Genomic DNA, 26,591 nt, shown 5'->3' on the forward strand with positions numbered 1-26,591 from the left:
TGTAGTACACCAAACCTAGTCCATATTCTACTTTGTGTATTGCCTCTCTATTCTTATTTCTCAACTTCTTACCCTAGGCCTGTTACTGAAAAGAGGCATGTGAATAAACCGTGGCTTTTTTTTTCCCTTTATAGTAGTTTAATTTTTTTTTAAAGATTTTATTTATTTATTAATGAGAAAGATAGGAGCGAGAGAGAGAAAGAACCAGATATCACTCTGGTACGTGTGCTGCCGTGGATTGAACTCAGGACCTCATGCTTGAGAGTTCCAATGCCTTAGTCACTGCACCACCTCCCGGACCACAGTAGTTTAATTTTTTTATGTTGTTCATAATTACTTTGAAATTCTCAAAGTGCGAACAAGAGCCTAAAAATCACATGAAATTCTACCCTCTAGTTTCTTCTGATTAAATAAAACACTTCCAACATTACTCAGTTTAGACACACACATAGAACCTAATAACATGAATATAATTTGTTTATTGTGAACAAATTTTCACATTGAAATTTATCATATATATTATTTTAAGTAGCTGCCTATAATCTATATTATTTTTTCTTCCAAACCACTTTATTGGAGGAAATGATGATTTACAAGACAGTTTTGACACAAGTATAGTATCTTGTTTACTCACAATAGTGGTAAGAACAGTCTGTCTTGTATTGCACCAAAGTAAAAGATTCTGGGGTTGGGGGAGTGTTCGGGTCCTGAAGCAGGATGGCAGAGGAGGGCCTAGGGGAGGTTAGATTGTTATGTGGAAAATGGGTAAATGTTACACATGTACAAACTACTTATTTTTACTGTCAAGTAAACTGTTAATCCTTCAAAGGAAGAACAGTCTTTCTTACTTGAACTAGTTTCTTTTGGTCTAGATACTTGGGTTGTTTGTGATATTCTTATATAATGAAAAAAATTGGACTACATTGTTGTATCTAGTTTATGACGACTGCCATGTGAAATAACCTAGTGCACAGGAAAAATAAGAAAAGTACACCCAAGATGAGAGTTGAATTTTGTTTGCTTACTGGTGAGATTATGTCCTATTTTTCTTTATATTTCACAAAGTGCTTGAATTGTCCAGTAAAACATATTGTTTTAAAATCATATTCTGATGATTAATGTCAATATAATAGTTGAATCCAAGCTTAAGCTTCACTAACTAAAGTGAGATCACTACATCAAGTAAAATATAATTTCTCATGTTATCCTAAGTACATTCACCTATTTTTTGAACATGAGGTTGGACAGAAATCCCTGTATCTACTCTTTTCACAAGCTATTCCTTTTCGAATCACTTTTTCAAATTTATCTGAAATTCATGAAAGTATTTCCACACTAAGACTATAGTGGTAAGTCTTCCACAGTTCTTGTCATACTATCTTCTTATCTTTACTTCATTATTATTATTATCATTATTTTGCCTCCAGGGTTATTGCTGGGAGTTGGTACCTGCACCACGAATCCACTGCTCCTGGAGGCCACCTTTTCCCATTTTGTTGCCTTGTTGTTGCCCTTATTATTTTTGTTGCCATGATGTCATTGTTAGTATAGAGAGAAATCAAGATGTGGGGTGAGAGAAAGACACCTGCAGATCTGCTTCACCATTAGAGAAGCAATCCCCCTGCAGGCGGGGAGCCAGGAGCTCAAACCGGGATCCTTACTCCTGTCCTTGTGCTTTGTGCCACCTGCACTTAACCTGCTGCACTACTGTCTGACCACCTCTGCTTTAGTTTTTTATGGATACACTAAATCTGTATGCATTGACTATTAAAATACTACAAAAAAAATCATGTGTGTCTGTTTTGCTTCCTCTCCTGTTTCCTATCCAAAACACTAATAAAAATAACTATTATTAAGTACTGTTTTGTGTGCTTGCAATAGCTTTGATAGTGTTACTTTGATCTTATGTGCATTTATTACACAGATATTTCAAATACAGGAAAATAATAATATGGAAAACGTATTTGTTTTACAGATGTTCGGTTACTTCTTAATAACGATAATCTTCTCAGGGAAGGAGCAGCCCAGTAAGTACTATATATTAATGTGACTGAAGTAACATGGAGAAAAATGTTTTAAAGATAGTTTTTAGGCATTAAAACAGATACTTGCACATGAAGTTCAAGTATATATTTTGTAGGCTAAGAGAGAAATATTTTTTAAAGTAACGGAACATATATCATCATCATCATCATTATTATTACTAATTTTGCAAGTGATGGGAGTGGGTGAGAGAAAGCCAAATGACAATTCAGCACATTCAGTACCAGGGGTTCAACTCAGGACATAATGCTCCTGAATCTAACACTTTATCCACTGCACTATACCTCCCAGACCATCAAAGTGATAGTTATGCCATGAGAGCCTCTATTTATTTTGTGTTTATATAACTAATTATATAAAGTTATAGTTGTGTTTATATAATTAGTACTATGTTGACATTTGCAAAGTTAGATAAATTGTCTTAGGAATTTTGACTTTTGAAATTATGACTGCTTTTATTTTTATTTTTATTTTACTTATAAAAAGGAAACACTGACAAAACCATAGGATAAGAGGGGTACAACTCCACAGTTACCACCACCAGAACTCTGTATCCCATCCCCTCCACTGATAGTGTTCCTATTCTTTAACCCTCTGGGATCATGGTCCCAAGGTCATTGTGGGATGCAGAAGGTGGAAGGTCTGGCTTCTGTAATTGCTCCCTGGCTGAACATGGGTGTTGACTGGTCGATCCATACTCCAAGCCTGCCTCTCTCTTTCCCTAGTGGGGTGGGGTTCTGGGGAATCGGAGCTTCAGGACATACAGGTTGGGTTGTCTGTCCAGGGAAGTCTGGTTGGCATCATACTAGCATCTGGAACCTGGTGGCTGAAAAAGAGTTAACATAAAGCCAAACAAATTGTTGGCTAACTGTGAACCTAAAGGCTGGAATAGTGCAGATGAAGAGTTGGGTGGGTCTCCGTTTTGTAGATAGCTAGTAGGCATATTTTAGTTATATTTCAAAGGGCCTGTGGCTATACTAGGGTATTTTTTGTTGTTTTTTTTCTTTTTCCCTGAGCCTGAAATCCGATATATAGGTGGATCGAAATTATTGTCTGGGGAGATGATGTCATGCCTGGAAAAAGGATCAGGGAAGAGAGTAGCTCCCAAATATAGGAAAGATGTATACATATTGTTGACTGTAAACCCCATCAATTTGATCTGATCTAAGGCCCATATTCAGTTTAGGAGCCTATGTGACCTCTGCATCCTTCGATCTGAGCTCACTCTGTGGTCATGAGTAGGAATGTTCCAAGCTGCCCCAATATCAGGACCCATCTTCCTCATGTGGAGCATAGAATATGTTGTCCAACCTCCCTTCGAAGGATTGAACATTCTCTACCGTTGTTGATTCAAGTTGAGGCCAAGGTCCTATGGGGACCCACAAAGGGGTCTCTCTCTCTTGTTCCTGATAGAGATGACCGGTAATAATGGAGAGAGGGATTTGTTCGAGGTCTAGGCCCGTCATGTCTGTTTGGGAATCTCGGGACTCCCCCAATAGGTCCCCAGCTGGTTTTTGTGCAGTTTTTACATTTCGTTAACCTGTTTGTCCCTAATCGATTTTGAGATCATCTCTGGACCTGTGACCATAATCATGATTTGCCATAACTATCTTAGAATTTCAGAGAAATAGTTGATTTTCTTCCCTAATCCCACTTCCCAGATTAAGGATTGGGAGACCATATTTTACACTGACCAACTTCATTATGATGGAATTAAATAGATTTTTTAAAGTTCCAAACAAAATGTTTAATATCTATCCAGTCAGCTACTTTTTATCCTACTATACTACTCAATGTGTGAATCCCTAGCTATTCAATAGGAGAAGCTTTCTTTAATTTCATTAGTGTAATGTTTGAAGACTTTATCAAATATATTTGTCCTTTACAGGTGATTTCCCTCTTATTGAAATGCTCTTTTCTCATTCCTCAGTTTCTTACAAACACTAACTGAAATTTTCAAGGCCACTTGTCACAACTCCTAATTCTCTTCTTATACTTGTCTCTTTAGAAAATAGATTTTTTTTTCACTTCCATAAAACTTCACCAGTAATTGTCTTATTAGAGTACTATGACTTTGTCTCATATCTCTCCTATAACTGTAAACCCTGAGTCATAGAATTTCTTATTATTCTTTGCATCATTCACAATTCTTGTTCTGTTTCTTGACATTTTTTAACTAAATATATACTTGAATAAAAAGACCATTATATTTACTGATTTAATTTTCTTGTTATTGAAAGCTGGATATTATTTATAATTTTTAAAACAACTATATTATGAAAGTATTTATAATTAATATAAAATCTGTAATATCATTATAATTTTATTGAACTTACTGTATAAGTATTAATGACAGTGAAATTTTTACCTTTTGTTTTTTTTCTTTTTACTTTTTTCAAATCATTTTTAATAGTTTATAGTATAGTTGTTCACATGGGTAGAATTTCTCCTCTCTCTGTAATAGGTGTCTGCATAGTAGCTCTCACCCCCAACTTTGTTTGTTTTTTTTCTACCATAATACACCATGACCTCAACACACTCTCCACCTGTCCTTTGCTTTGGCACAACACACCACACCCAGTCCAATTTTCATGTTGTGTTTTCCCTTTCTGTCCTTGTTTTTTAAGTTCTACCTGTAAGTGAGGTTATCTAATATTCAAAGGAGATAACTATTATTTTTTTGCCCCCAGGGTTATTGTCGGGGCTCGGTGCCTGCACCACGAATCCCTGCACCTAGAGACCATATTTTCCCCCTTTTGTTGTTCCATCATTGTTATTATTATTGTTGTTGCTGTTGTTGGATAGGACAGAGAGGAGAGAAAGATAGACACCTGCAGACCTGCTTCACTGCCTGTGAAGAGACTCCCCTGCAGGTGGGGAGCCAGGGGCTCAGACCGGGATCCTTAGGCTGGTCCTTGCGCTTTGCGCCATGTGTGCTTAACCCGCTGCGCCTACCGCCCGACTCCCGATAACTATCATTTTTAACCACTGAGAGGTTATGTGTGTATGGGTCAGTCTTAGCTGTCTTATCAACTCATACACCATTGGGCAGTTGTACTCCTTCCAAGGTTGCGCTGTATCATATATTGTGCTGCTATGAACATAGATATACATAGATCTCTTTTATATCTCATAGTACTACTACCCAGCTCTGGCTTATGGTGGTGTGGGGGATTGAACCTGAGACCTTGGAGCTTTAAGCATGAGAGTCTCTTTGTGTAACCATTATGCTATCTCCCCCCTACCCCAAAGGTCTCTTTGGCTAGATGTTTTTGTTTCTTTTGGACAATTCCTCAGAAAAGAAATTGCTGGATCATAGGGTTTGTGTATTTCTAGTTTCCTGGGGACCTCCAGGTTATTTTCCACAGGGGTTGAAGCAATTTATATTGCCACCATCAGTGTAAAAGAATCCCCCCCCCCATCCTTTTTTAACACTTATTTCTGTCCTTTCTATTATATAACATTCTCATAGATGTAAAGTGGTATCTCATTGTTGTCTTTATTTGCATTTCTCTGATAAAGAAGTGGCTTTGAGCATAATTTTAAGTAACTGACTTACCCTTTCCCCTTTCTTTTTCTTTTTTAGTGCATTTGCACAATATAACTTGGACCAGTTTACCCCTGTAAAAATTGAAGGCTATGAAGATCAGGTATGTTTCATGTAAATACAGGATGTGGATATTTGTTTCCTTTGTAATGGTTAATATACCCTGTAAGAATTTTGAGGTGGTAAGTTTAAAGATTTTTTTTTAATTTCATATTATTTATAACCTCTTAGAATTGAAAATTTTTCTTCTGTTGAGACCAGTAAACTGCTATTATCAAAAATCTCCTTTAGAAATATTCTAATATATTTCTTTACAGATTTAAAAAATAATTTCTTTAAACCTACTTTCTTGTTTTTTATAGGAAAAAAAATCAATCACATATTAATCCAAAATCCAGAGTATATATTAGTAAGATTTATATCATAATTTGGTTGCTCTGGAATTCGACAGTTCTTCATGTGAGTAACTTAGCATTTAGTATATTAAATATTTTTTCCCTAAGTGCAAGTTAGAATTACCAAGCCAAGAAAAATCACAGCCACTTCTTTTAATGTAGAATAACTAATAACTGAACAATGATTCTATTATATTCTGTCATGATGATGTATAAGCACAATTTATAGAAAGTGGAAGGTACATAATAAGAGGGAAAGCATAAGTTATAATTACTTCTTAGTTGTGAATTATCAAAACTTCCTGTGAACATTATTATATAATTTATAGTTTTGTAGTTAGAAAGGAAAGAATTAGTTTAGTAAGACTAGACAGAAATGAGGAAGATAGACATACAATTGTACATGTACATAGGTACATACTTGCAGTTGTTTGAAGTTTACAGTTGACAGTTGGTACATGTGTAACATTTCTCAATTTTCACATAATTCAAACTCCACTAGGTCCTCCTCTGTCTTCCAGGACCTGAACCCTCCCCCCCACCTCCACCCCAGAGTCTTTTCCTTTGGTGCAATTCACCAAATCCAGTCCAAGTTCTGCTTTGTGTTTTCCCTTCTTTTCTTATTTGTCAACTTCTGTCTATGAGTGAGATCATCCCATATTCTTCTTTCTCTTTCTGGCTAATCTCAATATGATTTGTTCAAGCTCCATCCAAATTATGATGAAAAGATTAATTGTCATTTTAGTAGCTGAGTAGTATTCCATTGTGTGTGTGTGTATGTATATATATATATATATATATATATATATATATATACCATTACTTACTCAGCCACTCATCTGTTGTTGGACACCTGGGTTGCTTCCAGGTTTTGGCTATTACAAATTGTGCTGCTATGAACATAGGTAAACACACTTTTTTTTGGATGGTTTGCTTCATTGGGATATATCCCTAGGAAAGGAATTTCAGGGTTATAGGGTAGGTCCATTTATAGCCTTGTGACAGTTCTCCAGAATGCTCTCCACAGGGGTTGGACCAATTGACATTCCCACCAGCAGTGCAGGGAGGTTCCTTTGTCCCCACAACCCCTCCAGCATTTGTTGCCACTACCATTTCTGATGCATGACATTCTTGCAGTAGTGAAGTGGTATTAGTGTGTGTGTTTAATTTCTTAAATTCACTTTTTTTTTTTTAACTTTTTTTGCTTTATTAAGTGTTAAAACTGTAGGTTTTAAGACTTAAAATGTAACATAAATATATAAATAGTATATGAAGACTAAATAGAATTTGTTAAAGGGATACAAGATCACTTTCATAAGTAGCAATATGTTGTTCTTATCAGTTAACCATAAGTGAAAGAAAAAAGCCTTATGATGTATCAGTTACAGAGAGAAATTTGAAAAAGCAGTAACTAATCCTTATTAAAAGACCACAAGTTAAATAAGTGCAGAACTTTTTTTTTTTTTTTAACTAAAACTAGAAATGTCATAAATCAGTAAGCCCTAAACTTAGTTAAAGTAGAAAATTATCCAGGGTCCATTCACCACCATTACTTATCTTAAATGAAGGTGTTTCAAATAAAACAAGAAAAAATAATTCTTAAACCTTTGGAAATGAAAAGAAAACCCTTTGCTGATATGATTTATATACGTATAAACTCTGAGAAACTCTAGTAAAATTAACCTCCCAACCTAAAACTACTAGACTTAAAAAGAATTTCCTGAAATGATTCGATTTAAGGTAAGTATACAAAATTCACTAGTTTTATCTGTTGTAATAGGAGAGTACTCTAAATTAGAAATAGTAGGTGGGATTTTACTTTGAATAGTGGTAAAACTAAACAATTTATCCAAAACAATATATTTAAGTCTATCAGCAGTTAATGACAATGACATAATAAAACAGACTTTCAGAGATTACAGAAGGGATTTATACTGAAAAGGGCATTTAAGAATGACAAATAAATAAATAGCCCTGCATATGTGTGTATTTATATTAGATTTGTCTATACCGCATTATTAGGGTAGTTGACTAAAATTTACAAGGATTTATCCTGTTTTGCATGATTTATACTAGAGGTACTACTAAGTCTTAACATAAGTAAGGAGTCAAAAGATTGGGAAAGGGGCCAGGTGGTAGCACACCTGGCTATGTGCACACATTACCTTGCACAAGGACCTCAGTTCAAACCCCTGTTCCCCATCTATAGGGGGAAAGCTTCACAATTGGTGAAGCAGTGCTGCAGGTGTCTATTTCTCTTTATTTCCCTTTCCTTTCTCAATTTCTCTCTGTCCCTATCCAATAATAAACTAATTAATTTTTTAAAAAAGATTGTGAAAATTTCCAGTAACAATAAAAAAGAAATTTTAAACTAAAACACAAAATGTAAAATGTACACATGTGTAATTTCAGTGTACATAAGTGGATAAATTACATTTTTTAAAATACAAAAATCAATTGAAAACAGATGTCAGTGAGTAGCTTTCTTTAAAATTTTTATTTATAAAAAGAAAACATTGACTTAACTGTAGAATAAGAGGGGTACAACTCCACACAATTCCCACCACCAGAACTCTGTATCCCATCTCCTCCCCTGATAGCTTTACTGTTCTTTAACCCTCTGGGAGTATGGACCCAAGGTCATTGTGAGATGCAGAAGGTGGAAGGTCTGGCTTCTGTAATTGCTTCCCCACTGAACATGGGCGTTGACAAGTCAATCCATACTCCCAGCCTGCTTCTCTCTTTATCCATTGGAGAAGGGCTCTAGGGAAGCAGAGCTCTAGGACATATTGGTAGGGTTGTCTGTCCAGGGAAGTCTGGTCAGCATCATACTAGGATCTAGGTAGCTGAAAAGAGTTAACATACAAAGCCAAACAAATTGTTGACCAATCATGGGCCTAAAGGCTAGAATAGTGCAGATGAAGAGTTGGGAGGTCCTCTATTTTGTAGATAACTAGTAGACATATTTTAGTTAAGTTCCAAAGGGCCTGTTGGTATACTAGTTGTTTTTTTTTTTTTTTCTTTTCTCCCTGAGCCTGAAATATCTGATATGCACGTGGATCCAAATTATTGTCGTGGGGGGATGATGTCATGGCTGGAAAAAGGACCAGAAAGCTGGAACAGGGAAGACAGTAGCTCCCTAATATGTTAAAAGGGTATAAATATTGTTGGCTATAAACCCCATTGATTTGATGTGATCTGGGGCCCATATTCAGCTTAGGAGCCTATGTGACCTCTGCATCCCTCTAGATCTAAGCTCACATTCTGTGGTCATGAGTAGGAACATTCCAAGCTGACCAAATATGGACCCATTCCTCAGTTGTAGCATAGAGTATGTTGTCCATCCTCCCTTCAGAGGATGGGACATTCTCTACCATTGTTGATCCATCCACATTGAGGGCAAGGTCCTATGGGGGCCCACAAAGGAGTCTATTGTGTTGCTCCTGATAGAAATGACGTGTAGCAATGGAGAGAGGGATTTATTCGAGGTCTAGACCCATCTTGTCTGTTTGGGAATCTCCAGAATCCATGATTAGGGACCCAGCTAATGGTGTGGCCTGATAGTGACTAAAGAATCATCCTTAAAGTATGCCAGTCTCTTGCCCTTATTCAGCTTTTGCAGTCCTTGCTTTGATAAGGTTAGCTTTGGAGTGAGTGAGAGAACTGCAATAGGAAGTAGGTGAGGAGGGTATCTAAGTCTAAGTAGACACTATTTCATTAGGAACTTGATACTGACTCACTACAGACTATTGTGTATTTTTGCTTTCAGGTATATATTTTGCCCTAATTTATGGATACATGTGAACATATGGTCTATCTTACAGGACCTGGCCTATATCTAGGTTTTGGCATTTTGTTAGGAAGTGAACCTCCTGGAATGGAATTAGAGAATCCTATGAAAGGAAAGGTTTCACCTGAGTAATGAAGGTGAAGGGTTGACATTCCATTCCTGGTGTCTCTGGACACCGTTTGAAGTGAAGCATGCTGAGGTGGTACTCATTGCGTTGATTGATTAGTTTGGGATAGGTGGATGCAATATCATTTGGTGTGATTTGAGAGAAGCATGCAGGAAAGTAGCCCCACCCTAGAGGTTCCAGTACTGGGAGAAATATAGGCTCTATAAAGGAAGCTAAGGCTCCTGCTGTCTTAGGGTTTAAGAAGACAATAGATAGTTATTGCTGTAATCAAATTATTTGGCAATTGGGTTAACTTTGAAAATCCCATTGTTAGGATCCCATTGTTTTTTAAAAACCAAAAAGCAGGTCAGGCAGTAGCACAGTGTGTTAAGCACACATGGCAGGAAGCATAAAGACAGGTGTAAGGATTACAGTTTGAGCCTCTGGCTCCCCACCTGCAGGGGAGCGCCAGCAATAACTCTGGAGACAAAAAAGAAATGAAAGGAGAGGAGAGGACAGGAAAGAGAGAAAGAAAGGAAGAGAGGAAGAAAGGGGAAAAAAAAAAAAGCAGACATTCCACAGCAGATGAGATGATAAAGTAGGAGCAAGGTATAGGAAACATTGACAAGGGTTCTCACTGGTTTAAGACCATCCTTGTAACTATTGTGGTAGATTATTACCCATGTAGATTATTACCAGTTTCATAGTTTTGAGGAATTTGTGACCGATAACAGAAATAACAGTGTTTATAGTTCTCAGTAAAAAACAAAACACCTGAGTTAAAAGATGCATTTTCCTCTCATTGGTAGGCAGAACTTATATTGGGAAATAGATTCATTAATCTGAACTGAATGACAGTAGTCTCATATTCATGACTGTCACATTGTTAAATCAGTTGCTTGAAGTAGAATTATTCTGTAGCATATATGCTAATAAATATCGGTACTTAAATGCTGTTTTAAATACTTTTTCTTTTCAAAATTCATTGTATCATTGAAGGTGTTGATTACAGAACATGGCGACTTGGGAAACGGGAAGTTTTTGGATCCGAAAAACAGAATCTGTTTCAAATTTGATCACTTAAGGAAGGAAGCAACTGATCCAAGACCATATGAAGCAGAAAATGCAGTTGAGTCATGGAGAACTTCAGTTGAAACTGCCCTGAGAGCTTATGTAAAGGAACATTATCCAAATGGAGTCTGCACTGTAAGGCATCTTTGTAAAACTTTTCTTTTGCCTTATGTAAAAATGTTTTTATAGTCTTCTAAAATTTATAGTAATTTATAAAACTGGATTTTTATAGTATGCTCTCCCTTTTTTCTTGAAGTGAACACTTCTGAAAAATAATTTTTTTAAAGAAACTAAATAGTAAATATATTATGATGACCCAGAATGGGAAAATGGTTGTACCTTAAATTAAATCCCAGTATATATTTTCTTCTCTCTTTTTTTTAAAATTTTATTTATAAAATGGAAACACTGACAAGGCCATAGGATAAGAGGGGTACAACTCCTCACAATTCCCACTACCAGAACTCTATATCCCACCCTCTCCCCTGATAGCTTTCCTATTCTTTACCCTTCTGGGAGTATGGACCCAAGATCATTATGGGGTGCACAAGGTGTAAATGTATTTTCATACATTGATTAAAGAAGTTATGATATGATGAGTTTCTTTTCTTTTTTGCCTCCAGGGTTATTGCTGCAGCTTGGTCCCAGCACTACAAATCCACTGTTCCGGGTGGCTGTTTTTCCTTTTTTTTTTTTTTTTTGTCCTATTTTATTCAATAGGACAGAGAGAAATTGATAGGGAGGCTGCTCCCTATCAATATATATTGCTTCACTTAATATAGTGTCCAGGGTTCTAAGCACCTAACTACATCTCCTACTTTCTGTGACCATACATCCTGGTTTAAACCTGCTGTCTCGACATTACATGCTTTTTACTCTCAGAAGTTTTTTGTTTATTTGTTTTCAAAAGTTTTTTAATTAGGTCAGAATTTCATATCATCCTCTTAAGTATCTTCCTCTTAGTCATTACTTGAGAAATAAATACAGCACCATAAAATATCTTAAACATTATTTGAATTATAACTTTGTGGATTAAGATTACTTTAGAAGAATAACTCAAAAATAATATAGTTGTAGTAGAATGCATATTTTGTATGTGTAAAGGCCCTGGGTTCCTCCGCCATCACTACATTAAAAAGGAAAAAAGAGAGCTGGTTGTTGGCACACCTGGTTGAGTACACACATTACAGTGCACAAGAACCTAGGTTCAAACCCCTGTCCCCACTTATGAAGGGAAGCTACACTAGTGCTTAAACATATTGCAACATATGTCTTTCTTTCCCCCTTTCTTCTCAATTTCTCTCAGCCTCTATCTAGAAGGAAGGAAGGGAGGAAAACATGTGGTTTGGTTGAAAATTCTTGTTCCTGGGGGCTTAAGGGCACAAATTATTCATTACTTTAAAAGGAGTAGGCAAGAGGTGAAATAGCATATTCACACTCTTTTTAGCTCAGTTATAAGTAAATTAAATTCCTCAGCTTTATATCAGTATACTTCAAGTGGCTATATAGGTTTCCTTAAGAATGTGAGGTAAACAAAAATAATTATCATAATTCAGGCCTAATTTTTATTTGCATGTAAATAGATTGGAAATAAATGTTTAAAATAAATTACTTACACATATGATATATGTATTCAGATTGAAAGCATGATATGTCCAGGATGTTCATGACTTCTTTAGAACAGTTAACTTTACTTAGCTAATGCCATTTTATTAGTTATAAGTTCATTATGATTAATAATCTGTGATTAAGTGTACATATGTGAAAATTTTTAGCTGCTGTGTTAGAATGGTGCCCTACTTTGTATTTATTTATATATTCTGCCAAAGAGCTGTATAGTTTGCTGCTTTTATAGATGCTTAACAACAGATACTCTGACTCTAAACCCAGTTTTGTGTTTGTTTTCTTTGCCAATAAAGGTATATGGTAAAAAAATAGATGGACAGCAAACCATTATCGCATGCATAGAAAGCCATCAGTTCCAAGCAAAAAACTTTTGGTAAGTTAAAATTTTACATATTAGAGAATTTTGAGAGTTTATATTCTTTGTAGCTCTTGCTTTAGTGATTAGACCTACACCTTCTTTGTATAAAGCTTTACACTTTTGTTTGTGAGATAAGTATCTGCTCAGTAATCAACCTAATCATTTATGTATAGCAGTAAATCCATTGATACTCCAAAAATAGAAAAAAAAAAACCTGTGTGAGAGCAAAAAGGATTTTTAGAGTTTAGCAGGCAGCATACCCAGCATGCCCATGGGAGGATGTTTAGAGTAGACCAGTTGGCAGACCCATATGTTCATTATGAGAAGGGATTGTTCCTGAACAGAATTTATATAGGGGAGGAGGACAGATAAAAAGTAAAAAGTGATCGCACACATGCGCACGGGTGTGTGTTGGTGTGTGTGCGTGTGTGAACTTTGAGGGTAAATGTTATGTGATTTCTTTGTGCCTGCTTAGTATAAAGAAACAATGACTTATTTTGTACAGTGAGGGAAATTGCAACCATGCCCAATAGTTTTTATATGCAAAATATTTTATTACCCTTTTCCTTTTACTCTTGGACTTAATGATTTTTTTTTTGTAATGCAATTTCTGAATCAACTGCTTAACAAATTCTAAGCATCTCTAAAACTATATGTAGTATTCAGAATTTAGTGTATTCTTTATCTTTATTCTCCTTTTTTAAACACATGAGGACGTCTTTAAGTATAATAATAATAATAATAATTTACTTTCTAAAGTATGTTAATCTTTAACTTGTTAGCCAGGCTTGTTGGTGGTGTGTTTTTAGCTGTTGTATTGGAATGGCGGCTTACTTTATATTTATGTATTTCTGCCAAAAAGCTATATAGTTTGCTCTTTTTATTGATGCTTAAAGACAGATAGATACTTAGACTCTGAATCCAGTTTTGGATAATAGTATCAATTACAGCCCAGCCCTTTGGCCAAGTTTGATACTGGGCCCAAGACTGTTCCACTATTTAGTCATCTCAGTACATAAATACAGTTACAAGGTAAAGCAATAATGCTTGGAGCAATGCAGAGTTATTTACTACCACTTAAAGAAAATCAGTTTTGGGGGGCCAGGCGGTAGCACAGCAGGTTAAGCACACAGACTAGCATAAAGATCCTGGTTCAAGCCCCCAGTTCCCCAACTGCAGAGGGGTCGCTTTACAAGCAGTGAAGTGGGTCTGCAGGTATCTTTCTCTCCCCCTCTCTGTCTTCCCCTTTTCTCTCCATTTCTCTCTTTCCTATTCAACAACAACAGCAGTAATAACAACAGGGGCAACAAAATGGGGAAAAATGGCCTCCAGGAACAGTGGATTCATAATGCAGGCACTGAACCCCAGATATAACCCCAGAGGCAAAATAATAATAATAATAATCAGTTTTCTAAAACATATGCCTTAATGACAAAATACACTTTCCAAAATAGTCTCTTGTACTGTTAATTTTACAAATATGAATTCAATCTTTCTCTTTTAGTCATATATGATAGTAATATCCATCTCTAAGTATCTTAAAAACATAAATCACTAATTTTATTCTCTTTGTGCTGGGTACATATATAATAAAATCAATCCCTTTGAAATTTACTGTTAAAGAAAAATTCTGGTTACCGATTTGCCTTATTTTTAAGCTGTTGCAGTAAATTTACTTATCTTCAAAATATAACTGAGCTTTTAGTGTAAGTAAAATAAAGATGTCCACCTTTCAGATTTCTGTTCTGTTTTACTGTACACATTGGAGTATTTTCTTCTCTAAACTACCACCTTCCATGAAGGACATTATGTCATTGAATTTGAAAGTGATTTCCACTTTTTGTAAAAGAAATTTTATGTGATGTTCTAAAGTGTTACTTATTACAAATTGCAGTAATGTAGGCCTTCTTCTAGATGTCATAGCTAAGTTTAAAATGTTGTATTTACTAGCTTTTCTTTAAAAATATTTTAGTACTTAGTATTATTCTATAGATGTTAAAATGCTTTGGTTATGTATGTGAAAGACTAAATATTTGGTACAAAGCAATATGCTCAATTAAACTAAAGCAGAATGAAAATCAGAAAACACTATATTTTACTAGGGATCTTCACTCTTTTATCTCTACTGATTCTTAAGTACCTAGCAATAGTTGGAACTTAATGTTGGATAAGTACACTTTTATAATCACAGATTTAATAGAAAAGAAGGATATAGTTTATTTTAATGGCTGTTTACTTCATTGATCAAAAGCTACTGTCAGCACCGTTACTATATAATAATGCCTTTGTGAGACTTTTGAATTTGTTCTCAAATTAATACCTGATATAGAAATTCTTTTTTTTCTTTTTACAATGTGGTGATTGATGCATGTTACCTTAATAAGTCAGCAATGTAGGTGTAAAGCACTCAGTAGTACTTGATACTATTTTTAAATAAAGGAATAACTTATTTTGAATCATGAAATAAATATGAGTAAACCTCAGTTCTCTTTCAAACCAAGTTTCTATAGGTAATTTTTGCTGAATCATTCATAATCATAGCATCTTATACAGTTGTCCTTTATAGAATATAAATATCATTATAATAATAATACTTTTCAAATGTTAACTTTTTAAAGGTAAATTTATTTTTTTTTTAATTTACTTATTTATTCATGAAGGAGATATAGATAAAAGAAGATATGAAGAAGATAGTATAGAGAGAGAACCAACCAGACATCACTGTGGTACATGTACTGCCAGGGATTGAACTGAGGACCTCACTCTTTAGAGTCTAGTGTTTTATCCACTGTGCCACCTCACATATCACCAAATGGTAACTTTATAAGTGAGAGTACTATCATTCTGCAAAGCTTCATGGTTAGATAATAAAACAGTTAGATAGTAAAAAAGTCACCTAGATTGTATAATGGAGCTACTATAGTGATACATTAATACTATATTTTAGAAATTGGCTCCATTTCTCTCTGTCCTATCACAGCAATAAAACAAGAACAGCAAAAGGGAATAAATAAATTTTTTTAAAAATGAGTGTCTTCAGCATCTGTTTCCCCTACTCTCTAATACTGTGGCATCAAATATAAGTCTTGAACTCAGTCTTTATTCAAATTATTTTCCCTACCTTATTTACAGCTGCTGTTTTTATTTTTAAAGGAATGGTCGTTGGAGATCAGAGTGGAAGTTTACTATCTCTCCTTCATCTACCCAAGTGGTTGGCATCTTGAAAATTCAGGTATGAAATAAAAGGAATATGATTAGTGCCAATTTCATCTTTAAAATAGCCTTACAGTTCTTTTCCTATTAATCAAAACTCTGTATGGATAGCTGACATTCTACAAAAACAGTTAAAATTAGATTCTACCATTTGGTCTGCTCTTCATACAGTTTGTTCATCCAAGCATCTTCTGAGTTTGTGTTATGCTGTTCTGTCTTTTGATCTAGGTACAGTTGGAGTGAACATAGTATTAATATATGTGTAGATGTATATTTATAGATATGTATGTACTCATTTTACTTCTTGTGTGAAAACCACTAGGACTGATTCTTTGGCTCTTAAAAAAAAAAAAAGGAAGTCAGGGATAGCAGAAAATTCATCCTACAGAGCTCATGCCTTGTCATGTGCAAGGCCCTGGGTTGTTCAAGCCCTAGCACTGCATGGGAGCATCATGAAACAATCTGCTGGGAACTTCCATTGTTGGTGCACTGTAGTGCTGTGTTATTTCCTTTCTTTGCTGTGTTTCATTTCCTATTTCCCCACTGTCTTTCTCCCATTTCCCCTAAGTTAAGAATAGATTGGTTCAGTAGGTCACTCACTGGTATCACACATGTACAGTCATCCCTGAGTCCTTTCCTAGTCACATTAAAGATAATTTTTAATTGAGTTACAATTGCTGTAACTTATTTGTTTCAGATGTACAGCTAATGATTTGATATTTGTGTGTCACAAAGTGAATGCCTTCGTTAAGGCTAGTTGACCTCCACTATATTTTTTTTCTGTGTGACTAGAACTTTTAAGATCTATTCTTTTAGAACTTTCAGATTTGCAATACAGTATTGTTAATTGTAGTCATTCTAATGTACATTATATACCCAGAATGTAAAGATTTTGTTAATAGAAGTGTATGTCCTGAGGACACTTTTGCTCATTTTCCCCACCTTGCTCTTTGACTCAAATTGATCTCGAACTGTACTTAATTTATAAATTAAACTTAGTTACAGGTATTCATAAGTGGAAAAAGGAGGTTGGTGGGTTTTTTGTTTTTATTTTGTTTTGTTTTTTTAATTGCCACCAGGGTTATCGCTGTGCCCTGCACCATTTGTTTCCTTTTCTTTTTTCTTCTTTTTCTTTTAAATTTTAATTTATAAAATGGAAATGTCGACAAGACCATAGGATGACAGAACGAAATTGAGAGAGTGGGGGAGATGAAGAAGGAGAAAGATAAACACCTGCAGACCTGTTTCACTACTTGTGAAGCATCCCCCCATATAGGTGGGTAGCAGGGACTCCATTCTGAGGCCTTGCATATGGTGGTATATATGCTTACCATGGCCCCTGAAAAACAAGGTTTATATAGATTTTCATAGTTTTGCTAGTTTGAGTCATCCACTGATGGTCTTGAAATATATCTACATGGATAAGAGGAGACTACTGCATTATTAAATAAGTTTACGAAAAATGCTGTTTTATCTTTTTCTGTCTTAACTTTAGTGCTTTAACTTGACTAATTTAATGTTTTAGTTGATTTAGTGTTTTAGTTACTATTTTGAGAACCATAACTAAGTAAAGATGCTGCTGCTTTATAGCCTGTCTTCAGTATGCATTTCTAGTCTTGTCTCTTATTTTTATGTCTTATTGACTGTCAGGGCTAGAGAACAGAGATTAAAAAGCATAGATTTTAAAACCAAGCAGCTTGAGTTTGAGTCCCAACTGTGCTATTTACTAGTTGTAAGACCTCAAGAAGTAATTTCAGTTCTTTCCGTTTGTTTCCTATGAAAAGAACAACAGCAGTATGAACATTCCTAAGTGTTTAAAAGCTAATGTGGATGAAATGGTTATACTAATGCCAGAAACATAGTGCTTATTGAGTGGTATTCATGACATTATATTTTCTTTCAGTTAGGCCTCAGTAGCTGTAACTTGGATAATTACAACAATTTCTAAAATAGGGCCCCTGTTGAACCAAAGTTTGTTAAGAGCCAGAATTATCTGGTTAATAGTTCTTCTATCTTGAACACTTAGTGTGATCCCTGATATATAATTGCTACTTAAATTGCTGGAATATTTGCCATTCCCTAATTCACTTTTCACATTACCATCAGAGGGGGAAAGGAAAAAAAAAAAAAAAGCATGTGTGTATGTTACTTGTAAGAAAATTTTATTGTTACATTGGCACCCACCTGACATACTTACATAACCACAGTTGGCTTGTCCCTTACTTTATATATATATTTTTTCCAACTACTACTCTTTCTCAACCTTAACATATATTCCAACCATATGTATCACCATATGTATCACCAGGACCTCCTTAAAGTATGTTATTCTCTTAGCCCAATTGCCTATCTTCCTTTAATTATCCTATTCATTTTGCTAAACCCAAATATAATGTTGCCTGTTTTTGAAGGCCTTTTTTATAGAGTACTGATAATGGATTTTGTACAGCCTCTTGTTATGTTGTGTTTAAATAAAGTCAGGGTTTGTCTTTTTATATACTCCCTAGAAGCTTGTATAGTAACAGATGTATACAGTGATGTAAATGTGTAAATATGTGTAAATTTGGATAAATAATGTATAAAGGGAGATATTAGAGAATTTGATATCAACACTGCCTTTATAATCAGTATTGATTGGATAGATTCATGCCTTTGAATTTGAGTAATTAAATAGATGTTGGAAAATACAAAATAAGAGCAGGTTTTGGTGAGAATCTTGTTTTGGAAACCTTTAGATACTAGTAGAAGATGATCGTGTCAATGGAGATTGCAGGAATTGCTAATATATCTCACTAGACTCAGCTGGAAGAGTCTTACTAGACTATCAGGAGCTCAACAGAACAGGCTTTGTCACATATCTACATTGTTTTATTTGTTGATGATTCCTATAATGTGGTATCTGTAACCTTGTTTTTCTAATTAGGTTCATTATTATGAAGATGGTAATGTTCAACTAGTGAGTCATAAAGATATACAAGATTCCCTAACAGTGTCTGTAAGTAATTAATTTCTGAATATATTTTATTTTATTGCTATCTTTTATTTATTTTTGGATAGAGACAGAGAAGTTGACAGGAGTTGGGGTGGGGAGAGAGAGAGACACACACACACACACACACACACACACACACACACACACACACACACACTAACACTGCTTCACCACTTATGAAGCTTCCCCCTGCGGGTGAGGACAAAGGGCTTGGACAAAGGAGGAGAAGGAGGAGTCCTTATGCACTGTGACATGTGTGCTCAACTAGGTGCGCTACCACCTGGTCCCCAGAATATACTCTAACCTTCTGGAAAAAACAACCAGAATTCTTTCTTGCATGCTTTCCTTTGTAGATACCATTATTTAGTTGTAGAATTTTTTGTACTAAGGATAATAACAATATAACATTCATAGTGATATTGTCCCATGAATGTAGAAATATCAAATGGTAACATCCAGAATTAAGATAGCTACAATACTTTTAAAGTTTTTTTTTAAGTTAGTACAAAGTACTTGATATAATGCTAAGAAATATGTATGTATGACAGTGGAGACCAGATACTGCCCAAAAAATAAAGAATTCTGTGTGTCTTTAAAAGTCTTCATTAGGGGGTCGGGTGGTAGCGCAGTGGGTTAAGCGCACATGGGGCAAAGCGCAAAGACTAATGGAAGGATCTCAGTTCAAGCCCCCAGCTCCCCACCTGCAGGGGAGTCGCTTCACAAGCGGTGAAGCAGGTCTGCAGGTGTCTGTCTTTCTCTCCCCCTCTGTCTTCCCCTCCTCTCTCCATTTCTCTCTGTCCTATCCAACAACAACATCAGTAACAATGATAATAACCACAACAACTATAAAAAAAAAATTAAAAAACCAACCAGGGCAACAAAAGGGAAAAAATGGCCTACAGGAGCAGTGGTTTTGTGGTGTAGGCACCGAGCCCCAGCAATAACCCTGGAGGCAAAAGAATTTTTTTTTAATAAAAAAATAAATAAAAGTCTTCATTAGTACTTAGGTGATATATTTTTTTTTTTCTGAGTACTGTTTTTCTTAAAATTTTGTCTCTGAAAGAAAATAATGTCTGACTTCTTAAAAGGTACCTTGTAGTATATTATAAGGTATAGTTTTATAGCATATGCATACATATAATAATATTTATGTAACTTTGCACTTAGTACTTTATTCTTTTATAATAGAGAGCTTGATATTGACCAAATATTCTTCTAAGATAAATTTGCCTACAAAATTATAGGCTGTGATGTTGTGAGAGGTAGTCATAATTAAATTTGACTAACAAACTAATTTTTGCAGAGTTTTTTTACAGAGTATACTTTTCACTTTATTTTACATGGCTTTCATTGTTTTATTGTTCTTGGAGAGAAAAAAGATGAACTCATAAGAATTAAATACACATGTGTAAATATGGATAAATAATGTGTAATGGGAGATATTAGAGAATTTGATATCAGTACTGCCTTTATAATATAGTTTAGATTTCTGTTACAGTTGGGAGGGGGAGGAAAGAATATAGTGGGAAATTTTCCAGAAATATTTAAAATGCGTAAGTTCATCTTAAATTTTTAAAACTGTGTGGCCAGAGGTGGGTGGTGGCACACCAGGTAGATCTCACACATTACAGTGCACAGAGACCAAGATTCTCATGCACAGCGGTGGAGGAGGACCTAGGTGGAAGTTTAGAGTGTTTTACAGAAAGCTGAGACATTCTACACATGCATCAACAACTGTATTTACTGCTTACTGTAAACTGCTAATCCCCCCTCCCCAATAAAAAATAAATAAGACCAGGGTTCAAATCTGCAGTTCCCGCCTACAGGAGGAAAGAAAGCTTCACAAGCAGTGAAGCCAAGCTTCAGGTGTCTCTGTCCTCCTCTGTTTTCCCCTTCCCTCTCAACTTCTCTGTCTCTATCTAAAATAAGTAAATAAATAATATATTTTTTTTAAAGTGAAAGACATAAAATTCTAAATATGCTCACTCTAGTTGGTAATATTTTTAATGTACTACTATGATGGTAAATGCTGTCTACTAAATCTTTAACATTACTTTTATAACCAACAATTAGAAATCTACAACTAATTTCCTCTATCTGTAAAAATTATTGGGATGCATGTAGATCATCATAATTTATTTTTTATCATTGTACAGTATTTTTATTGGAGGGAATTAATGGTTTACAGTAAATACAGTTGTATCGCTGATACATGTGTTAAATTTCTCAATTTTCTGCGAAATATTCCCAGCTTAAGTCCTCCTTCCCCACCAGGCACCAGGATCTGAAAGCCCTCCAGTGTATATTATTAAGAGTTCACATTCCTTAATCTGCAAAGCACTTTGAACAGAATCATCTTGTTAACTTTAAAATATTTTTGCCTAGTTCTTTTGGTACTTAACAATAATTTACCTTATAATAGCATTCCTTTATTTGTCACAATTTCTGTCTGTTATATTTCAAAGTATAGTCATTAAATATGTGGGTGTATTGATATAGCTGAAATAGTGAGATAGTTAAATTGTGATTTTTATTTACCTTTGATTTTATTTTTATTCAGAATGAGGCACAAACAGCAAAAGAATTTATAAAGATTGTAGAAGCTGCGGAAAATGAATATCAGGTATATCTTTTAAATATATAAGCTATATTTACTCACAGTGGCACTGAAATTTTAATGTTAGCTCAGTCTGATTTTTTTCTTTTTATAAGGCATAGTTTTTTTATTATGTTTTAGTTTGCATTTATTTGTTAGTATAAGGAAAAGGTATAATCTGGAGCCAGAAAAGTAGCACAGGAGGATAGTGCACTGCTTTGTCATGTACACTACCCAGGTTCAAGCCCCACCCACTCCCCAGCCCCCCATATTATGATTATGGAGAAAGTTTTGGTGCTGTGGTTTCTCTCCCTCTCTTTCTACACCTCTGTCCCTTTTTCTCTTTCTATCTGAAAAAGTCAGCCTGGAACTATAAAGTCCAGGAGAGGTCATAAATAAATAAATATTACACAAAACCCAAATTTAATCAAGTATAAATTCTGATTGTTGATGAAAATTAAGTGACTCTTTTGTTTATAATTATAGTTGTTTTTTTTTTTTTTCAACTCGAGGTATTTCCTAGAGCATTTGACTTTGGTGTGATCTATCTAGATTGTATTTCTTTTCTGCTGTACTTTCTGTTAGCTTCTGAGCTGCCTTCTTGAACATGAGCATTGAATTGGGATTGGACAAGTTTCCACTTCTTGCAAACAATTTCTAAAATTGTTCACAGTGAAATAGATTCAAGATGAGAGTACAAAATATTAAACCTAATTAGTTAGCACCATCATTTCTTTGCATTGCATTTAATTATTCATAGTGATTAGAAGCTTTGTATTTTAGCTGCTTTTAAAACCATGTTGGCAATTTATTTTACTTTTTAAAATAAGTACAGTTTTCTGCCTAAATTAAGGTCTTTCTAAAACCATCATGTGTATTTTATTAATTGTTCTGTTCCTTTTATTTACTTTAAACTTTTATCTACTGTTTTTTATAGACTGCCATCAGTGAGAATTATCAAACAATGTCGGACACTACTTTCAAAGCCTTACGTCGACAGTTGCCAGTTACACGTACTAAGATCGATTGGAACAAGATCCTTAGCTACAAGATTGGCAAAGAGATGCAGAATGCATAAGATGAACATTGCATGACCAGATATTTTAGTGTCTTTGCGTTTAAATCATTGCAAAAGTATTCAGAACTGTCAAGCTACCCAGTCAAGACGGGCTGTTGCCATTGAAAATCACTGTAATTAATTAGTTTGGTTAGAGCACAAAGCTTAGCTAATCAGCCATTTTTTATTTCTTTTGTTCAGAAGATTGAAAAAAAAATCAGCTATCTGTCTTTTACTTTCTTTTATGCCTTTCTCTCTTATGAAGAGATGATTCCTCTAGTTTAATGTTTCAAGTTTTTGAAGATCTCCAAAATACTTTACTTTAATGTAACCCTACAGTTACTGTCTTTTGATTTGTGAAGGGAGTAACTTTTTATATTTTCCCAGTTATTTTGAATGGGGTCTATAATGGACATTATAGTTTAAGGTGGTTGATGGATTTAGCCATATATGCTGCTAAAGAAATTGTCAGCCTTTTCCCCCTGACCTCTTCCATTCCTGAAGATTGAGATAAGAGGGAAAGCATTTTCTATACCAATTGTGTTTAAGCCTTTCAAGGTTATTTAGCTAGCTTAGTGTTTAACTAAACTTTCTTTTTAAAACAAGGCCAAGATCTAATGCTATTTTGAGATTCTGAGATTAAATGAAAATACTTATTTCAGAAATGCTTTTTTCTTGTGACCGTTGTGCAAATTAGCTTGAATTCCATATTTCCCTGAGTTATTTTTATCATAAAGCCACAAATGTATTATAACAAGGCAAATTGTAATATATATAATCCTAAACTCATGACCATGTCTCAGATTATTTTTTTCTTGAATTGAAAAGTACTGAAATTCAATGTGACATTAAAATGAAATTTTTCCTATTTATTTGAGTAGAAAAATCTCTTACCAGTGAGTCATATCCTATTTTTAAATACTTTCTTTGGATATTGTGATTCTTAACTGATTGTAAATTAGAAAAACTGGGAATACATATAATGTGCAGTTACAGTCAAAATTTTTCCATCTTCCTATGCATCACAAGCATGTTTGTGATATTTTTTAAAGTGCATTTACTGATGCTACGGGTATTTCAAGCCTGTGGTAAATGTTAGTATTTACTATAGGGGATGGGATGAAATTTTGGTTTCGTTTAATCAAGTATTGCTTATTATCCTCCAGGGGAATCTTTTCTTCACATACTCCTGCAGATGTCTGGTCCTGAAAATGTTTTTTTAAATACCACTTTTAATATGTACAATAAAATATTTCATTAGCTTGAATTGTTTAGATTTTAAAAATTATAGCATGTTGTTTAATTTCCTTTAAAAGCACTGTTGAGCTTTTAAAAACACTCAGAATGTAATATGAAATTGTGATTGTTTTTGTTAAATCACTAGTTTTAAGATGCAGAGTTTTGCCATACTGAGATTCCTAAAGGAAATGAATTTAATGGTGATCCTGAACTAAATGCTAGGTGAATCTTTAGTTGATGAGCTTAGCAGTCATGCACTTGCATGAAGTGAAGGCTCATTACTTCAACTTTGGCTCTGTTTTATGGCCTAGAATTTTTTAAAGATACATAACAGTAGTTTTTAAGATGATGTACATATACAAGGTAACAATTTTAAAAACAATTCATAGCACAGTTTGAAATAGTGGTTGTAGAATAGTCTTTTATAGTCTGAGAATACTGTTTTATTAAAGTACAAGAATGGAAATCCAAAGTATGCTGAAGTGCAGGGATGTAGTTGTAATAGGAAATGCAGTTGTAGAAGCTAGGGCAAACTTATGTAGAACTCATGTAGAAGCTAGGGCAAACTCCCAAGAGATCAGAGGCTACTGCAGTAATCTGAGAGACAGTGTTGACTTGGCATGAAGTGAGAGCTATAGAATTTTAGTTTATGGGGTAGTGAGTTCTGGTTGTAGGATGTGAAAATACATATCGTGTGGTTAGATACTGGGGGCTGGAGGTAAAGGAGTGCTCTGAACTGGAAACATGGAAAGTTTGATAATTAGTAAAAAAAAAAAAAAAAATTCTCAAGGCTATTGATAATGAGATTAAAGTGAAACCAATGAGTATGGCTATAGTTTTTCTTCAGTTTTACAAAACTGTCTAAATGATGGTATTAGAGTAGATTAGTTGATAAAACCAATAATATGATTTTGCCTGTCTGACTGACCATAAAAAGGTTATAATGACAATCTGGAGTTCAAGGTAAAAAGGGAATGGAAAGGGCTAGGAGATAGCTCACCTAGTAGAATGCACACTTTACCTTGACAGGGATTTAGACTCGGGGGCCCCCAGTCACCATGTGAAAGCTCTTTTTCAAGGAAAACTCAAGGATTAGTGGAGCAGTACTATGTCTTCTCTCTTCCAGGGCGGGGATACGGGGTGTCTTCCAGAAAGATACAGCATAGTGGTTATGCAAAAGACTTACTTGCATGTGAGTCTTAATACAACCCCAGAAATAACCGTGTTAGACAAAAAAAAAAAAGAATGGAGGGCATGGACAAGGGAAGAAGGGAAGGGGTAGTGAAGATGAAGCACAAGCAGTTAGTTAATGGATTATAATTTTATTTAGAGTTGTGATGTTAGTTATAGTTATGGTAACACGCTCAAATTGAGACTTTCAGGGGTTACAGTTAATAGTAACGCCAGGTATCATCAAAGGAGAGTGATTGAATTAGAAAAAGATTGAGCAACTATAAAACCTGGATTGCCATGGATATGAAGATGAAGAGTTATATTAAGAATGAATGAGATAGCATAAATGCTATTTTTCCTTATGTAACTAGCTATACATTTATATTCACTTGATAAATTTTTGATAGACATTTTCTCATCTTAAGGTTTTGGAAACTAAATTGGGAACAGGCTTTTAAAAAATATCCTGAATGTTCTGGTTTCTTGCAAATGTCCTTTAGGAAGTAAAATTCTCTGTTTCTCTTTTATCCTTAAAAGAAAAGATAAATGGGCAAAAGATCCCTCACTGATATATTGTGTATGTGAAACACCCTTGATCTATTTGATCTTTGGTGTCACATTAAAAAAAAAAATGTTCTTATAATATGGCTAATAAGATACCAAAAGGTATGCTAGTTAACTTACTGTTTTTTTTTCTTTAGCATATAATGGTCAAAACTATACATTTTCTTCTAATCTTTATTGATTACATTGTTGTGACTAAATGAAGCTAAAACTCTGATTATTAGCAAACATAATAAATGACTGGATAAAGAAGATGTGCTTTGTATGCACAGTAAAATATCAGCTACTTAATTTTTTTTTAAATGCTACCATTTGCAACAATGAATGAACCTAGAGAACATAATGCCTAGTGAAATCAGAAAGATAAGCACCATATGATATTGTTTATATTTGGGGTATAAAAAATACATTTTAAAAATAGCTCACGTGATAAAATATATACCTTACTATCATCAGGCCCTGGGATCAAGCCTTAGGATCACAGCATCAAGGTAAGCTTCATGGATGGGTAAGACTGTATTGTAATATCCTTCCCTCTCTGTCTCTTTTCTCTCCCAGACCCTAACCATAACCCTGCAAAGGATGGCCTGGTAATGGTATCCTGTATGTTCAAGGCCTTACACTATCTTTTTTTAAAAAAAAGAAGCTGGAAACAAAAATAAATTTTCAGTAATTTTAAAAAAAAAAGCTATTACAAAAATAAAGTTGGCATTTCTTAGAAGATGGCATTTTAAGGATGTTTGTAAAATCTTAGGTACTTATGAAGTTCTCTTACTAAACAAATACTTCTAAAAATGATGTTGACTAAACAGTTAAAAAAA

The 26,591-nt window shown here is 34.6% G+C and overlaps 1 protein-coding gene across 1 annotated transcript in view; it reads left to right on the forward strand.

Moving 5' to 3' along the window:
* The window catches only part of CAPZA2 (capping actin protein of muscle Z-line subunit alpha 2), a 54,864-nt gene extending 30,803 nt beyond the window's left edge, over positions 1-24,061 (forward strand). Inside the window, exons 3-10 of the mRNA XM_007525438.3 lie at positions 1,976-2,027; positions 5,630-5,693; positions 10,881-11,087; positions 12,872-12,951; positions 16,090-16,168; positions 19,073-19,144; positions 21,702-21,764; positions 22,675-24,061. Coding sequence (XP_007525500.1) covers positions 1,976-2,027; positions 5,630-5,693; positions 10,881-11,087; positions 12,872-12,951; positions 16,090-16,168; positions 19,073-19,144; positions 21,702-21,764; positions 22,675-22,815 — 758 coding nt within the window. The 3' untranslated portion in view covers positions 22,816-24,061. The remainder of the gene's footprint in view (positions 1-1,975; positions 2,028-5,629; positions 5,694-10,880; positions 11,088-12,871; positions 12,952-16,089; positions 16,169-19,072; positions 19,145-21,701; positions 21,765-22,674) is intronic.
* The last annotated feature ends 2,530 nt before the right edge of the window (positions 24,062-26,591 follow it).

Source organism: Erinaceus europaeus, chromosome 8, assembly GCF_950295315.1.
Source record: "Erinaceus europaeus chromosome 8, mEriEur2.1, whole genome shotgun sequence".
In the NCBI taxonomy this organism is placed as follows: Eukaryota; Metazoa; Chordata; class Mammalia; order Eulipotyphla; family Erinaceidae; genus Erinaceus; species Erinaceus europaeus.